Source organism: Oncorhynchus nerka, linkage group LG26 (genome assembly GCF_034236695.1).
Source record: "Oncorhynchus nerka isolate Pitt River linkage group LG26, Oner_Uvic_2.0, whole genome shotgun sequence".
NCBI classification, from domain to species: Eukaryota; Metazoa; Chordata; class Actinopteri; order Salmoniformes; family Salmonidae; genus Oncorhynchus; species Oncorhynchus nerka.
Window position 1 is genome coordinate 4,943,063 of NC_088421.1, and position 17,645 is coordinate 4,960,707.

At 43.7% G+C, this 17,645-nt stretch overlaps 1 protein-coding gene across 8 annotated transcripts in view; it reads right to left on the reverse strand.

Annotated features, from left to right (window-relative positions):
• LOC115110088 (pre-B-cell leukemia transcription factor 1-like) overlaps window positions 1-17,645 on the reverse strand; it is a 56,787-nt gene that overhangs the window by 13,499 nt on the left and 25,643 nt on the right. Inside the window, exon 1 of one of the 8 annotated variants that reach the window (XM_065010012.1) lies at window positions 5,792-7,679. The exons of the other annotated variants lie outside the window; for them this stretch is intronic. Within the exon in view, the coding sequence (XP_064866084.1) occupies window positions 5,792-5,876 (85 nt within the window). The 5' untranslated portion in view covers window positions 5,877-7,679. Of the gene's footprint in view, window positions 1-5,791; window positions 7,680-17,645 lie in introns of those variants that run through there. 8 annotated transcript variants of the gene reach the window in all.

Below are 17,645 nucleotides of genomic sequence, written 5' to 3' on the forward strand. Positions count from 1 at the left end.
CTGCGGGAAGGTCCAACTGAGCTGTTGCCAGATAATTTAATGTTAATTTCTCTACCATAAGCCGCCTCCCGTTGTTTTAGAGAATTTGGCAGTATGCCCAACCAGCCTCACACCACGTGTAACCACACCAGCCCAAGACCTCCACATCCGGCTTCTTCACCTACAGGATCATCGTAGACCAGCTGATGAAACTGAGGAGTATTTCAGACTGTAATAAAGCCCTTTTGTGGGGAAAAAAACGAATTGGACTGGCTGGGCCTGGCTCCCCAGTGGGTGGGCCTATGCCCTCCCAGGCCTGCGCCCCTGCCCATTCACGTGAAATCGAAAGACTATGGCCTAATGATTTTATTTCAACTGACTGATTTCCTTTTACGGACTGTAGAAAGAGTAAAATCATCAAAATTGTTGCGTTTATATTTTTTGTTCAGTATATAAGTGTGTGTGTGTGGGTACAGCAGGATACATTTCCCTCTTGCATGGATAAATAAAGTATTTTTGTTAAAGCCATAACTAGCAGCTGTTCTGTACAGCTTACAGTTCCAGAACAGAGGAAAGACAGGAGACAATTCTATTTCTACCCGGCGTTATTCTCTCTGGGTTAACACAGCCATGGGAGAGAGTTCTTCAGAACAGTAAATACATCTGGGACATTTCCTGCACTTCAATGGTAAAATGATATGGGTCTATCCATCGAGTCTTGAAAAGTACACACAACCAAGTGGCAGGGCCTGCTGTTGGACTGGAACACTAACTCTGGATTGGGGATTTAACGTGTAGTTACTGGACACTTGAGATAAAACAATGTTTCCACAATAGTCAGTATCCTTTCTGTTAGTGTACTACTTTAAAGTTCATCCTAACAATTCTGCCCACTCCTCCTCAACAATGGTCTCTCTCCCTCTCTTCTCTCAACTTTCCCTCCTTTTCTATAAACTTATTTTCTCCCCTGCTGTTGCTCTCTTTTTCTTGTTCCCTCTGGCCTCCGTTGTTTTCTCCATCTAGATCCTCTCTCTGTTCTCTCCGAGACACATTCCTCCACTGTTGCTCCACCTCTCATCCCCGCTCACGGCTCAGGAATGCAGCAGACCCAGCCGACTGAACTAGTGACCCCGATTGGCCCATCGCTCTCTCTCCCCCTCTCCACTCACAAAGCTAAACTTTAGTACTTATCGGCTAGGTAGAGAGAAAGTGCTTTTACGATGTGTATGCAAACTATGCACCTACTTGCTAAGTTTTCTAGAGTTGTGTGTGCTTGTGAATAGATTGTGTTTTAAGTGTTAGGCTAATCCTCTATCTTGTGTGTGTGTGTGCTCTCCAGTAAGTCTGTAGCTTCCAGACTGTGTGTGTTCGTGCGTGTGTGTAGAAGTCAGTCTGAGCTGTCCCGTCCCAGACACTGTTCCAGACGAACCATTTCCCGATCCAGCAGACAGTGCAATACACCGGAGGCCCAGAATATTCAGACATTGGCTCAAAAAACATGAAACAGTATTTTGTTACCTTCCAAATACTTTAGCGGCGCTTGATTGAGCTCGTCTAGACCAACAACATCAATGGAATAGTCCCAAAGGTACAAACCCCACCCATCTAGTACTCCAGGCAAAACACACTTTAAAAAAAAGTGCTTTTGGTCAGTTAGTGTTATACATGGATGCAGTGGCCATAAAAGGAGTAGCCAACTGACCGACAGCTCAAGAGGTCAAGCATGCCTCTCCGGGTCTTTCCCCTCCATCCTGCCCGACATCTCTGCTTACACACACCCTCCAACCCCCCAGTTCTCACTATTATAGCCCCCAGCTGTAGCCCCTAACGACCTCAGATTCTCCTAATTACTCCAATTATTAAGCTGTGATTTCTGACAATCGCACACATCTATTAGGGCCTATGCACTCAGTACTGAGCAGTCGTAATGCATTTTCCAATAAAGAAATAAGGAGCTGGTGTTTGCGGCCACAATACAATTACATAGTAAAAAAGACACACAATAGCACGCTAGGTTGTGTGGCATTGAGACAGGCAGCTCTTCTCCTCTCGTCTCGCTACAGCCATACTATGAAATATTCAGGCTCTCCAGCTGGGGTTTCAACTGCATACATAATCCTGAAGCTCATTCCTGCCGCACAGCCAATATCGCTATGCACACAGGCTAGAACGCAATTGTGCGTATAGTAGGCAGCGCAGGTAGGTAGGTACACACTCTAGGCCCCTCAAACTCAACTCTGGACCTCAAAGCCAGTTCCACCGCATTTGGTTTCTTCTCCATTGTTCCCCTCTAATCAGGGAGTGATTTAGACCAGGGAAACCAGGTGTGTAATTAATGATCAGGTAGAACAGAAAAGCAGCAGGCTCCGGACCTCGTAGGGTCAGAGTTGAGAAGCCCCGCTCTCGGCTTACTTGTGTGGCAGGGTGAGGTTGAAGGCTACCCCTAACAGAGCAGCAGTGTCTTCAGTACATTAGGGGGAGATGCATGTTCCCCCGAATACATTCAGGCCTTCATCCAACCCTCAGCTCATGGCACACACACACTTTTTTATCCCACGTCTGTCTTCTCTCGCTCTGTCCTGCATCCCCTTTTCACTCCTCCCCACCCCATACCCTCTCCTGTATCCCCCCCCCCGTGGCACCCCCCCACTCCAGCGCCGCTCTCTCTCCATTTCAGTTGAGTTCTCCATGTGAGCTGCAATCCCTCATGCTGTCAGCCCCCACCTCTCCTCCCTCCATCTCCTCCTCCTCCTCCTCTCCCTGTAGACAGACAGGATTAGCATTTTAATTGCCTCAGCTCCCTTGGGTATTCTCAGCCTTCCACTGAGGGAGCGAACCGGGGAGAGAGAAAGAGAGAGAGAGAGAAAGCGAGAGAGAAGGAGGGGGAGAGAAAAAGTAAGGATAGAGGGCAGCCTAGAAGGAGAACCAAGGAGAATTGGAAAAACAAGGGAGTCACAGGAGGAGACATAAAAGCAGAGAGAGGCAGAGGAAGACGATGAGAAAGAAAAGGCAAGAGGGAACAGCAGAATAAGAACGCTTCAGAAATGCTCTCTGCTACGACACCGTAACTGGATCCAGAGGAAAACAATGGTCCAAAAGGAAGGAGGTTCCAAGCTACACAACCTTCACACAAGAAGGAACTACATACAGGTCAAGGCTTGACATTCTGGCGAATTCGCCATCAGTACCAAGTAAAAGTCACTGGCCCAAATGAGAGAGAGAAAAAAGACTGGTCTTCAGAGAAGAGGAGGATGTGCAGTAAACCCTTTGTGAAATAAATTCACTATGAGCAAAGTTCCCAGTTTTACAACTAGGTTGAAAATATCACATACAAAGCAAAATATCAAATATTTTCAACCTAGGTCTATGACACCCATAGACTTCTATAAGGAGTACTCTGTAAATTGAAATTTGATGACGAAAGCAACCTAGTGGCATCAGAAAGGAAGAGTGCAAAGTGACTCTGGAAATTGAAGACTGTTACTGAACCCACAGGTTGAATTAGGATCCCCATGCTACAGCGGGAGTCGTCTGAGTGCTGTCTGGAGTAGTAGTCCTAATCCAGGGGTATCCTCTTCCATTTTCCCTCCTCCCTCTAGTACAAATAACAATATATCCCTGGTGTAACAGGGAACCACGCTCAGATGTTTATTTATGTATTTAACTAGGCAAGTAAGTTAAGAATAAATTCTTATTTACAATGACTGCCTACCCCGGCCAAACCCTAACGCTGGGCCAGTTGTGCGCCGCCCTGTGGGACTCACCAATCACAGCCCGGAATCGAACCAGGGTCTGTAGTGACACCTCTAGCACAGATGCAGTGCCTTTAGACCTCTGCAACACTCGGGAGCCCTGATGACGACTTACCTTGCCTGAGCCCTGAAGACTTCAAAGGCTTTAGGCTAACAATCTTGAAACCCAGTCATTCGCGTGCAACAGCAAACAAGCTGCACAAAAGGTGCCACTAGAGGTTCATAAGTAAGTAGGGAGGTGAGGGCATCGTAACATCTTTAGCTACACAAGTTGTCAATTGGGGACGACAATCATTCCAACAACAGTTGGGCCTATATTCCACAAAACGTTTTAGTCTATCGAATGGTACTTTTTGGAGAGGGGCAGTAGTAAGCTGTGGATGTGTCAGGTCCTGCTTTAAGCAGCGTCTGTGGTTGTGTTGGTCCTCTTAACTGAAAGCCTGTGGCACACACCCAGGCACACACACACAAAAACAAACAAGCGGTCACACAAATGGTCAGTGTGCTTCCTTCCTGAGCGAGGGAGTGGTGAGTGGTCATTGTCAACACCATGTGATGAGGGGTGTGAATGGGAGATGTCCCACCCTGGGCAAACACAGTGAATACCATTGAGCATGAAATTAACCCTTTGTTAACTAGAGACGACAACTATGGAGACCAGAGCAAATCGGGGACAAAAGGCTTCAATCAGATCTAGGCCTATAAGGCTCAACACATACCTCCTGTTCTCAGGTGCTCTACGTGAGCCGTTACCATCCAACACATTCTCCATAATAAGCATCCACTAGAAGAGCAGCAGGCATGAGATGAAGAGAGGAGGAGTGAGAGGCAGGAGGGTATTTTACATGTTTTTCTTTATTTAACTAGGTTAGTCAGTTAAGGACAAATTCTTATTTACAATGACGGCCTACCCCGGCCAACTCAAACCAGGACAACGCTGGGACAATTTTTCGCCGCCCTATTGCGACTTCCAATCACGGCCGGTTGTGATACAGCCTGAAATCGAACCAGGGTCTGTAGTGACGACTCCAGCACTGAGATGCAGTGCCTTCGACCGCTGCGCCACTCAGGAGCCCTCCAAAGAGATTAGGTAGATGTATCCCTTAAAGTGGCCGTTGTCCCTCTATCCCTCCTTCACGCGCTCTCCTAGTGTTGTCATGACACCAGAATTTTGACTGATACCAGGTTTAGTATCAAAATACCATGTCAAAAAAAATGAACGTATTAGCCAAAAATCACAGAATTGCAGTTGACGCAGACAGAAAACTCTTCTTCTGCTCTGTCCAAGCGTTGGGCATCTTTTGAGTTCAATCTCATTACATAAAATGTGATGATATAATTAAGTCTATGATTTCAAATAAAATGTTATTCGTCACATATACAAGGTTAGCAGATGTTAATGCGAGTGTAGCGAAATGCTTGTGCTTCTAGTTCCGACAATGCAGTAATAACCAACGAGTAATCTAACCTAACAATTCCAAAACTACTACCTTATACACACACAAGTGTAAAGGGATAAATAATATGTACATAAAGATATATGAATGAGTGATGGTACAGAACGGCATAGGCAAGATGCAGTAGATGGTATAGAGTATAGTAATGAGTAATGTAGGGTATATAAACATAAAGTGGCATAGTTTAAAGTGGCTAGTGATACATGTATTACATAAAGATGGCAAGATGCAGTAGATGATAGAGTACAGTATATACATATGAGATGAGTAATGTAGGATATGTAAACATAAAGTGGCATAGTTTAAAGTGGCTAGTGATACATGTATTACATAAAGATGCAGTAGATGATATAGAGTACAGTATATACATATACATATAAGATGAGTAATGTAGGGTATGTAAACATTATATTAAGTGGCATTGCTTAAAGTGGCTAGTGATACATTTTTACATAAATTCCCATCAATTTCCATTATTAAAGTGGCTGGAGTTGTTGGCAGCAGCCACTCAATGTTAGTGTTGACTGTTTAACAGTCCGATGGCCTTCAGATAGAAGCTGTTTTTCAGTCTCTCGGTCCCTGCTTTGATGCACCTGTACTGACCTCGCCTTCCGGATGATAGAGGGGTGAACAGGCAGTGGCTCGGTGGTTGTTGTCCTTGATGATCTTTATGGCCTTCCTGTGACATCGGGTGGTGTAGGTGTCCTGGAGGGCAGGTAGTTTGCCCCCAGTGATGCGTTGTGCAGACCTCTCTGCTCTCTGGAGAGCCTTACAGTTGCCGTACCAGGCGGTGATACAGCCCGACAGGATGCTCTCGATCGTGCACCTGTAGAAATTTGTGAGTGCTTTTGGTGACAAGCCAAATTTCTTCAGCCTCCTGAGGTTGCGCCAACAGAGATCGCCGCCTCGCTTCGCATTCCTAGGAAACTATGCAGTATTTTTTTTTTTTACGTGTTATTTATTACATTGGTACCCCAGGTAATCTTAGGTTTCATTACATACAGTCGGGGGGAACTACTGAATATAAGAGCAACGTCAACTCACCATCATTACGACCAGGAATATGACTCCCGAAGCGGATCCTGTGTTTTGCCTTCCACCCAGGACAATAGATCGGATCCCAGCCGGCCACCCTAAACAACGACGCCGTAAAAGGGGCAAACGAGGCGGTCTTCTGGTCAGGCTCCGGAGACAGGCACATCACGCATCGCACCCGAGCATACTACTCGCCAATGTCCAGTCTCTTGACAACAAGGTTGATGAAATCCGAGCAAGGGTAGCATTCCAGAGAGACAGAGACTAACGTTCTTTGCTTCACGGAAACATGGCTCATTCGAGAGACACTAACGGAATCGGTGCAACCAGCTGGTTTCTTCACTCATCGCGCCGACAGAAACAAGCATCTTTCTGGTAAGGAGAGGGGCGGGGGAGTATGCCTTATGATTAACGAGACGTGGTGTGATCACAACAACATACAGGAACTCAAGTCCTTCTGTTCACCTGACTTAGAATTCCTCACAATCAAATGTCGACCGCATTATCTACCAAGGGAATTCTCTTCGATTATAATCACAGCTGTATATATTCCCCCCCAAGCAGACACATCGATGGCCTGAACAAACTTTATTTGACTCTATGTAAACTGGAAACCACATATCCTGAGGCTGCATTCATTGTAGCTGTGGATTTTAACAAGGCTAAACTGAAAACAAGACTCCCTAAATTATATCAGCACATCCATTGCGCAACCAGGGCTGGTAAAACCCTGGATCATTGTTATTCTATCTTCAGCGACGCATATCAGGCCCTCCCCCTCCCTCCTTTCGAAAAAGCTGACCACGACTCCATTTTATTGCTTCCAGCCTACAGACAGAGACTAAAACAAGAAGCTCCCGTGCTCAGGTCTGTTCAACGCTGGTCCGACCAAACTCATTCCACGCTTCAAGACTGCTTCGATCACGTGGATTGGGATATGTTCCGCATTGCGTCCAACAACAACATTGAAGAATACGCTGATTCGGTGAGCGAGTTCATGAGAAAGTGCATTGACGATGTTATACCCACAGCAACGATTAAAACATTCCCAAATGAGAAACCGTGGATTGATGGCAGCATTCGCGCGAACCACTGCTTTTAACCAGGGCAAGGTGACCGGAAACATGACCCGGTACAAACAGGGTAGCTATTCCCTCCGCAAGGCAATGAAACAAGCTAAGCGTCAGTATAGTGACTAATTAGAGTCGCAATTCAACGGCTCAGACACAAGAGGTATGTGGCAGGGTCTACAGTCAATCACGGATTACAAAAAGAAAACCAGCCCCGTCGTGGACCAGGATGTCTTGCTCCCAGACAGACTAAATAACTTTTTTGCCCGCTTTGAGGATAATACAGTGCCACTGACACGGCCCGCTACCAAAACCTGCGGACTCTTCTTCACTGCAGCCGGCGTGAGTAAAACATTTAAACGTGCTAACCCTCTCAAGGCTGCAGGCCAAGACGGCATCCCCAGCCGCGTCCTCAGAGCATGCGCAGACCAGCTGGCTGGTGTGTTTACGGACATATTCAATCAATTCTTATCCCAGTCTGCTGTTCCCACATGCTTCAAGAGGGCCACCATTGTTCCTGTTCCCAAGAAAGCTAAGGTAACTGAGCTAAACGACTACCGCCCCGTAGCACTCACTTCCGTCATCATGAAGTGCTTTGAGAGACTAGTCAAGGACCATATCACCTCCACCCTACCTGATGCCCTAGACCCACTCCAATTTGCTTACCGCCCAAATAGGTCCACAGACAACCCAATCGCAACCACACTGCACACACAATCACACTACACTATGTGAGAATGCTGTTCATCGACTACAGCTCAGCATTTAACACCATAGTACCCTCCAAACTCGTCATCTAGCTTGAGACCCTGGGTCTTGACCCCGCCCTGTGCAACTGGGTACTGGACTTCCTGACTGGCAGCCCCCAGGTGGTGAGGGTAGGTAACAACATCTCCACCCCGCTGATCCTCAACACTGGGGCCCCACAAGAGTGCGCTCTGAGCCCTCTCTTGTACTCCCTTGTTCACCCACGACTGCGTGGCCATGCACGCCTCCAACTCAATCATCAAGTTTGCAGCCGACACTACAGTGGCAGGCTTGATTACCAACAACGACGAGACGGCCTACAGGCAGGAGGTGAGGGCCCTCGGAGTGTGGTGTCAGGAAAATAACCTCACACTCAACGTCAACAAAACAAAGGAGATGATCGTGGACTTCAAGAAACAGCAGAGGGAACACATCGACGGGACAGTAGTGGAGAGGATATTAAGTTAAGTACCTCGGCGTACACATCTCAGTCTGACTGAGTGGTGGTAGGCAGCAGCAGGCTCGTAAGCATTCATTCAAACAAACGTTCCTGCGTTTGCCAGCAGCTCGTTGCAATGCTTGAAGCCTATCAACTACCGAGATTAGGCTGGCAACACTAAAGTGCCTATAAGAACATCCAATAGTCAAAGGTATAGGAAATACAAATGGTAGAGAGAAATAGTCCTATAATAACTACAACCTAACCACCAGCTTTCATATGTTCTCATGTTCTGAGCAAGGAACTTCAACGTTAGCTTTTTTTACATGGCACATATTGCACTTTTACTTTCTTCTCCAACACTGTGTTTTTGTATTATTTAAACCAAATTGAACATGTTTAATTTATTTGAGACTAAATTGATTTTATGTATTATATAAAGTTAAAATAAAATTCTTCATTCAGTATTGTTGTACAAATATATATATTTTTTTTTGGGGGTCCTCCAATAAATCGGAATCTGCGTTGAATAATCCTAAAATCGGTCGTCCTCTAGTAAAAACACTAGGAAATCAGCTCCAATTGATTTTAAATTTAGGAAATCTGTTCCAAAGTACTCCCATGCATAAGAGAGACGTGATTGTGTGTCGCTTTTCAGAGACAGCAAAGCCATTCATTAATACATTCTACAAATCATACAATTACTTTGACTTTTTTTTGTACAAATCTAACCCTATAACAGTAACAATTTACATGAACAGTAAATCTCTATTGATATACTGGGTAAATCAAGATGTAACCTAGGAGGCCTATACACAATACAGGTGAAAGCATACTCAATAGGATTGTGTGCATGCATTGAGTTATTGAGCCTGTTTTCATTGATTTCATGTGGCTATAGATGACAAAAATCAGTTTCCCTTCCATTTGAGTCTTATTTTATTGTACTGATCAACAACCTTTTCATAGAAGTTGCACTCCCTCTTTAAGCCCAGTAATGATGTCGTTCATGACGAGGCACACGCCCACACAGTCCGTTGAGGTCGTGAGAAAGAGACATGACAGGCGAAGGGGGAACGTTTCTTTGGACATGGGGAGACGATTAAGTTAAAGTTTTTGGTGAAAAAAAATCAGCATATTTTGCGTTATGCTTGTATATTATCACAAACAGAGTACTAGGGTAGTGAATTGATGTTGTTAGCTTCCACAGTAAGCTAGCAAGGAAAGATAGCCTACAAAGCTGGAAGCTATCGGTATCTTCTTGCATTGGAAAGTGTTCTAGCCTGTATGGACATTGTTTTGCGAACAGTAATGAACAGTTAAAACATTTCTACGTGCTGTGCTGCATTATTCAAGTGTTTGAACTTGAGCTAAAATGATGCAGTCCAGACTCCCAAGCACTCTAGCGAATGAGTAAGTGGAGCAGACAAGAGGCAGGACTGGTGCACTCGCGCTATAAGGAGACAGACTTGATTCTCTCAATCAGTATACGACCTGAGGCACATTTAACTGAAGTACCGAAAGTAACAAATTCTAGGATCGAACCATTTTTTATGTTCTAGTATCAAGAAAGTATGACGTTTCAGTATACCGTACAACACTACATCTCTCCCTTTCCCCCTCCATCCTTCTCCCTCTCAAATCAAATGTTATGTCACATGCATCTAATACAACAGGTGTAGACCTCACCATGAAATGCTTACAGTCCCTTCATAAAATAAAATTTGATTTTTAAAAAAAAACTGTCAGTCTAGTAAAATATATATAAAAAAATGTATTGGGGAAAAAAATGTAAAAAGTTCATAAAACAAGGCTATATAAAAGGGGTACGAGGTGGGGGTACAGGTTAGTCGAGGTGATATGTACATGTAGGCTCCCCGTCTTCCCTCATCAGCCCAGCTGCCTGCTTTCCCGTGCTCGTTAAGAGTCGCCTCTGAAGGAGCTCCTAAAGACTTTGAAAAATGAACGCTCATTTGAGAGGTTGTTCATTTGCACTGTTATGCAAATGAGGTGTCAATTAAGCAGTAGATCAGAGGAGCAGCGGCCATTTATAACGAACCAACAAGCACCATGACAGAGTCAGATGTTACCGGGGAGAGAGCTGGAGATGCTAAGCACGCATGTTGGTTGTCTGTGTCTGATTACACTAGCACTAACTCTATAATCAAACATACAGATTCAGCTGTTATACTAAATAATATTATAGGACAAATCTAGGGTACAAATCTAGGTACTACAATGTACTCTCTAATTAGTTAAGCTACTCACAAACATAGCCTGCTTGAAACAAACTATACAGCCTATAGAGCAGGGTTCCCCAAGTGGTTTTATTTGGCCCTCCAAGTTTTCTGAGATTTTTTTTTTAATGAATTTATTGTTGGACAGAAGACTGTAAAAACTATAGGTCGACCGATGAATCGGCATGGTCGATTAATTATGGCCGATTTCAAGTTTTCATAACAAATCGGTAAATCGGCACTTTTGGACGCTGATTACATTGTAATCCTGCATTGCAGGCTGACTACCTGTTACGCAAGTGCAACAAGGAGCCAAGGTAAGTTGCTAACTAGCATTAAACAAATCAATCGTAACATAATCACTAGTGAAGTACACATGGTTGATGATATTACTAGTTTAATAACTAGCTTGTCCTGCGTTAAATATAATCAATGTGGTGCCTGTTAATTTATCATCGAATCACAGACTACTTTGCCAAACGGGTGATGATTTAACAAAAGAGCATTTGTGAAAAAAGCACAATCGTTGCACCAATGTACCGAACCATGAACATCAATACCTTTATTAAAATCAATACACAGGTATATCTTTTTTTAAAACCTGCATATTTAGTTAAAAGAAATTCATGTTTAGCAGGCAATATTAACTAGGGAAATTGTGTCACTTCTCTTGCGTTCAATGCAAGCAGAGTCAGGGTATATGCAGCAGTTTGGGCCGCCTGGCTCGTTGCGAACTGTGTGAAGACCATTTCTTCCTATCAAAGACCGTATTTATTATTATGACATAACAGCAATATTTAGACTTAGGGTTGCCACTCTTTCGATATAATACGGAAGGGTTCCGTATTTCACTGAAAGAATAAACGTTTTGTTTCAGAAATGAACGTTTCTGGATTTGACCATATTAATGACCTATAGCTCATATTTCTGTGTGTTTATTGTATTATAATTAAGTCGATGATTTGATAGAGCAGTCTGACTGAGAAGTGGAAGGCAGCAGCAGGCTCGTAAGCATTCATTCAAACAAGCACTTTCCTGCGTTTGCCAGCATCTCATCGCAATGCTTGAAGCACAGCGCTGTTTATGACTTCAAACCCATCAACTCCCGAGATTAGGCTGGTAATACTAGTGCCTATAAGAACATCCAATAGTCAAAGGTACATGAAATACAAATGGTATAGAGAAATAGTCCTATAATAACTAACCTAAAACTTCTTACCTGGGAATATTGAAGACTCCTGTTAAAAGGAACCACCAGCTTTCATATGTTCTCTGGTTCTGAGCAAGGAACTTAAACGTTAGCTTCTTTACATGGCACATATTGCACTTTTACGTTCTTCTCCAACACTGTTTTTGCATTATTTAAACCAAATTGAACATCTTTCATTATTTATTTGCGACTTTATTTTATTTATGTATTATATTAAGTTAAAATAAAAGCCTTCATTAAGTATTGTTGTAATTGTCATTATTAGAAATAAATATATTTCTATATTAGTAGAAATAAATAAATATATATATATATATATACACAAAAATCGGCCGATTAATCGGTATCGTCTTTTTTTGGTCCTCCAATAAATTGCTATCAATATTGGTATTGGTCCTCCAATAGATCATAAAATCGGTCGACCTCTCGTAAAAACACTAGGAAATCAACTCCAACTGATTTTAAATTTAAAGTACTCCCATGCATAAGCGAGACAGACGTGATTGTATACAAAATGTAAGCAAGGTTTGAAATTGTTTTAGTCCAATTATATCCGTTTGGGCTTCTTGTGAAAAATTATTTGTAATTATGTTCTGGCCATCCGCTCAATAATTTATTTTTATTTTATTTAAAATTGTCCCGTCGCTAAATCTAGTTGATGATCCCTGCTGCAGAGCGAGTTTTGTTAATGTGCATTCTTATGAGTGTTGTGTTTACACCTTTGTGGGAGACTGCCGCCAGATTAGAGTAGATTAACCAAAAGGCTGTATCCAAAGCCTAAATCCAAGGTGTCACCAATCTAAATCTCAGTCTCCAGAGAACAACACAGCAGCTCCACAGGCTTACCAGGAGAAGGGGTCCTTAATACCGCCAATAACCCTCAACACACTACCTAATCCTGGGCAGTTTTCGTGACAGTCACACACACACACCATGGAAGGTGCTGAGTTGGATATAATTATCTAAGTGAGCGATGGCCTTTTTCACTTATGTCTAACAGGGGTTCTGATCAAAAGTAATGCACTCTAAAAAGGCACGGTGAGTAAAACACAAAACATATTCTCTCTGGTTGGTGTGGAGGAGTTCTACAAGCTCTTAGCCTGGTCGCAGATCTGTGTGTGTCATCTTGCCAACTCCTATGTTCATTGTCAGGCAAGACAGCACCAACATATCTGGGACCAGGCTAGAAGGCTCCCTTCCATCAATTGTAATTAATCCTTAATTAGTGGGGATTAGGGCACTGGGAGCTCCGACACTCCAACCGCCCGCCACTGCCACCTTTAATGCAATCCAGCTGAGGCCACATTTACACGTCTTTAATTAAGAGGACCGACAGTGGCTGCTTTTACAACAAGCTCCCCACTGAACGGGAGAGAGGGAGAAGAGACAAGCTGAGGGGTATTGGCTAAGAGCACTGGAACACAGGCATGGTTCCTCACGTAGTATAGATCTGACCTTATACACTTGTATCTATGAATTTGAGAGTGGGTAGGCCTACATTTCTCCAGCGGTATCCCTCAGCTTTACAGCTAACCAAGTGGCGGGGCTGCCTCGTTTCACATTGAGGAGAGGGCCTTTGAAGCATGAAACACACTGAGAATCTCACTGCACTTCAAAGTGCTATGGGATGGTAGCTAGCGAAGTGCACAGACACAATGCACATAACACAATACTTCCTCCAAACTAGCTAACCACTGTAGCTAGTATTGACATAATTAAACCACAATGGAATAGCTAGTTTCCATGTAACATCTGCCTGTGTTAGCTGCCGAGTTAGTGCAGTGTCCTTAGCTAGCTAGCCATGTTGTGCTAGCTAGCTAGCTAAACATTGGGCTGGAACTGACAGTATGGGATTATGGAGAGTGAATTAAACATCTTCCTCGTCATCTTCCTAGGCAGTTATCTAGCTGCGTCTAGTTAACAAGTTTCAACAAGGGCTTTCTACACAACAGCAACATTAGCGCAGATAGCTTGGAATCTATACCATAAGCAATACGCATGGATATGTTACCAAAGATTGGAAAGCTGCTGCGGTCATCCCCCTCTTCAAAGGGGGTGACACTCTAGACCCAAACTGCTGCAGACCTATATCTATCCTACCCGGTCTTTCTAAAGGTCTTCGAAAGCCAAGTTAACAACCAGATTACTGACCATTTCGAATCCCACCGTACCTTCTCCGCTATGCAATCTGGTTCCAGAGCTGGTCATGGGTGCACATCATAACGACATCATAACCGCCATCGATAAGAGACATTACTGTGCAGCCGTATTCATAGACTCCATCAATCACCACATTCTTATTTGCAGACTCGACAGCCTTGGTTTCTCAAATGATTGCCTCGCCTGGTTTACCAACTACTTCTCTGATAGAGTTCAGTGTGTCAAATCGGAGGGCCTGTTGTCCGGACCTCTGGCTGTCTCTATGGGAATGCCATAGGGTTCAATCCTTGGGCCGACTCTCTTCTCTGTATACATCAATGATGTTGCTCTTGCTGCAGGTGATTCTCTGGTACAGATGACACCATTTTGTGTACTTCTGGCCCCTCTTTGGACACTGTTAACTAACCTCCAGACGAGCTTCAATGCCATACAACTCTCCTTCCGTGGCCTCCAACTGCTCTTAAACGCAAGTAAAACTAAATGCATGCTACTCAACCGATCGCTGCCCGCACCTGCTCGCCTGTCCAGCATCACTACTCTGGACGGCTCTTCCTTAGAATACGTGGACAACTACAAATACCTAGGTGTCTGGTTAGACTGTAAATTCTCCTTCCAGACTCACATAAAACATCTCCAATCCAAAGTTAAATCTAGAATTGGCTTCCTATATTGCAACAAAGCATCCTTCACTCATGCTGCCAAACATACCCTCGTAAAACTGACCATCCTACCGATCCTCGACTTCGGTGATGTCATCTATAAAATAGCCTCCAACACTCTACTCAACAATTTGGATGCAGTCTATCACAGTGCCATCCGTTTTGTCACCAAAGCCACATACACTACCCACCATTGCGACCTGTACGCTCTCGTTGGTTGGCCCTCGCTTCGTACACATCGCCAAACACACTGGCTACAGGTTATCTACAAGTCTCTGCTAGGTAAAGCCCCACCTTATCTCAGCTCACTGGTCACCATAGCAGCACCCACTCGTAGCACGCGCTCCAGCAGGTATATCTCACTGGTCACCCCCAAAGCAAATTCCTCCTTTGGTCGTCTTTCCATCCAGTTCTCTGCTGCCAATGACTGGAACGAACTGCAAAAATCTGAAGCTGGAGACTCATATCTCCCTCACTAGCTTCAAGCACCAGCTGTCAGAGCAGCTCACTGCACCTGTACATAGCCCATCTATCTACCTACCTCATCCCCATACAGTATTTATTTATTTATCTTGCTCCCCAGTATCTCTACTTGCACATTCATCTTCTGCACATCTACCTTTCCAGTGTTTAATTGGTATATTGTAATTACTTCGCCACCATGGCATATTTATTGCCTTAACTTCCTTATCTTACCTCATTTGCACTCACTGTATATAGACTTTTTGTTTTACTGTATTATTGACTGTTTTGTTTATTCCATGTGTAACTGTGTTGTATGTGTCGAATTGCTATGCTTTATCTTGACCAGGTCACGGTTGCAAAGCCTACCTGGTTAAATAAAGGTGTTCTCAACTAGCCTACCTGGTTAAATAAAGGTGTTCTCAACTAGCCTACCTGGTTAAATAAAGGTGTTCTCAACTAGCCTACCTGGTTAAATAAAGGTGTTCTCAACTAGCCTACCTGGTTAAATAAATCAAAAGGTGTTCTCAACTAGCCTACCTGGTTAAATAAAGGTGTTCTCAACTAGCCTACCTGGTTAAATAAAGGTGTTCTCAACTAGCCTACCTGGTTAAATAAAGGTGTTCTCAACTAGCCTACCTGGTTAAATAAAGGTGTTCTCAACTAGCCTACCTGGTTAAATAAAGGTGTTCTCAACTAGCCTACCTGGTTAAATAAAGGTGTTCTCAACTAGCCTACCTGGTTAAATAAAGGTGTTCTCAACTAGCCTACCTGGTTAAATAAAGGTGTTCTCAACTAGCCTACCTGGTTAAATAAAGGTGTTCTCAACTAGCCTACCTGGTTAAATAAAGGTGTTCTCAACTAGCCTACCTGGTTAAATAAAGGTGTTCTCAACTAGCCTACCTGGTTAAATAAAGGTGTTCTCAACTAGCCTACCTGGTTAAATAAAGGTGTTCTCAACTAGCCTACCTGGTTAAATAAAGGTGTTCTCAACTAGCCTACCTGGTTAAATAAAGGTGTTCTCAACTAGCCTACCTGGTTAAATAAAGGTGTTCTCAACTAGCCTACCTGGTTAAATAAAGTTCTCAACTAGCCTACCTGGTGTTCTCAACTAGCCTACCTGTGTTAAATAAAGGTGTTCTCAACTAGCCTACCTGGTTAAATAAAGGTGTTCTCAACTAGCCTACCTGGTTAAATAAAGGTGTTCTCAACTAGCCTACCTGGTTAAATAAAGGTGTTCTCAACTAGCCTACCTGGTTAAATAAAGGTGTTCTCAACTAGCCTACCTGGTTAAATAAAAGGTGAAATAAAAAATTCAATACAAATGTATTGCTAAACAACACTTCTGCCACCTTCTAGTTTGGAGTATTTTAACAAAGCTGAGTGGCTGACGACTTCCAAGGTCTTTGCTGTGTGAACACAAAAGAGAGTGACTGTCGACTGTTCAGAGGTGCAAAGTACTGTCTGAAGGCAATCCTACCCCTATGACTGGGCTTTAAAAAAAATATGGTCCAATGCGGCATTTACATTTTTTATTATTTTTATTATCTCGAAAATCTAAATCATTTCTGGGTAACAATCACAACAGCATGGAGACGAGAGCCTTTCATTCGTGGAGGAATAAAACAAGGGGGTTTGGTAACCACACCACAGGCCAGTCAGCCCACCTACCATTAGGCACAACCAAGCCTGGGGATGATCTTGCCTCCCCGGTCGGAGGGCGTGGATTGGGTGTCTGTCAGGTCCAGAGGTCTGTGTGATATTAGCCGTCTGCCAATCTGGCGTGGGGGAATGGACACAGTAATTACTACTGCTCTTAATGCCTCATCAATCTCTATCGCTCCTTCTCCCTTCCCTCTCCCCACCCCTCTTTTTCATTCTCTTCATTCCGTGAAGGAACAAACAGATTGGTCGACAGTGACAAACGGAATGAAATCATCTGGGGTGTGTGAGTGACAATATACCAGCTTGAATGTAACTGCATCGATGCAATAAACAAAATAAAAATGTCCTTAGTCAGTAGAGAGTATGAGTCAGTCAAGGAGCTGTGTATACAAGTATCTGACTGGGTTATCCTCATTTGTCTACGTTGTTAGTAGTATTGTCACGATACCAGAACGTTGACCTCGATACCAGGTTTAGTATCACGAGTCTCAATGCCGAAAGGATACGCAATACCAAAAGTATAACACGGCAAAAATAATGTGTTTTAGCTTAAGTCACAGAATAACCACAGGGCTTTATTTTTGAAAACGTTGAACAAAATGTTGACGGCAACTGCTCAGCCTCCGACCGCAAGGCACTAGAGGGTAGCCCGTATGGTGCAGTACATCACCGGGGCCAAGCTTCCTGTCATCCAGGACCTCCATACCAGGCGGTGTCAGAGGAAGGTCCTAAAAATTGTCAAAGACTCCAGCCATCCTAGTCATAGACTGTTC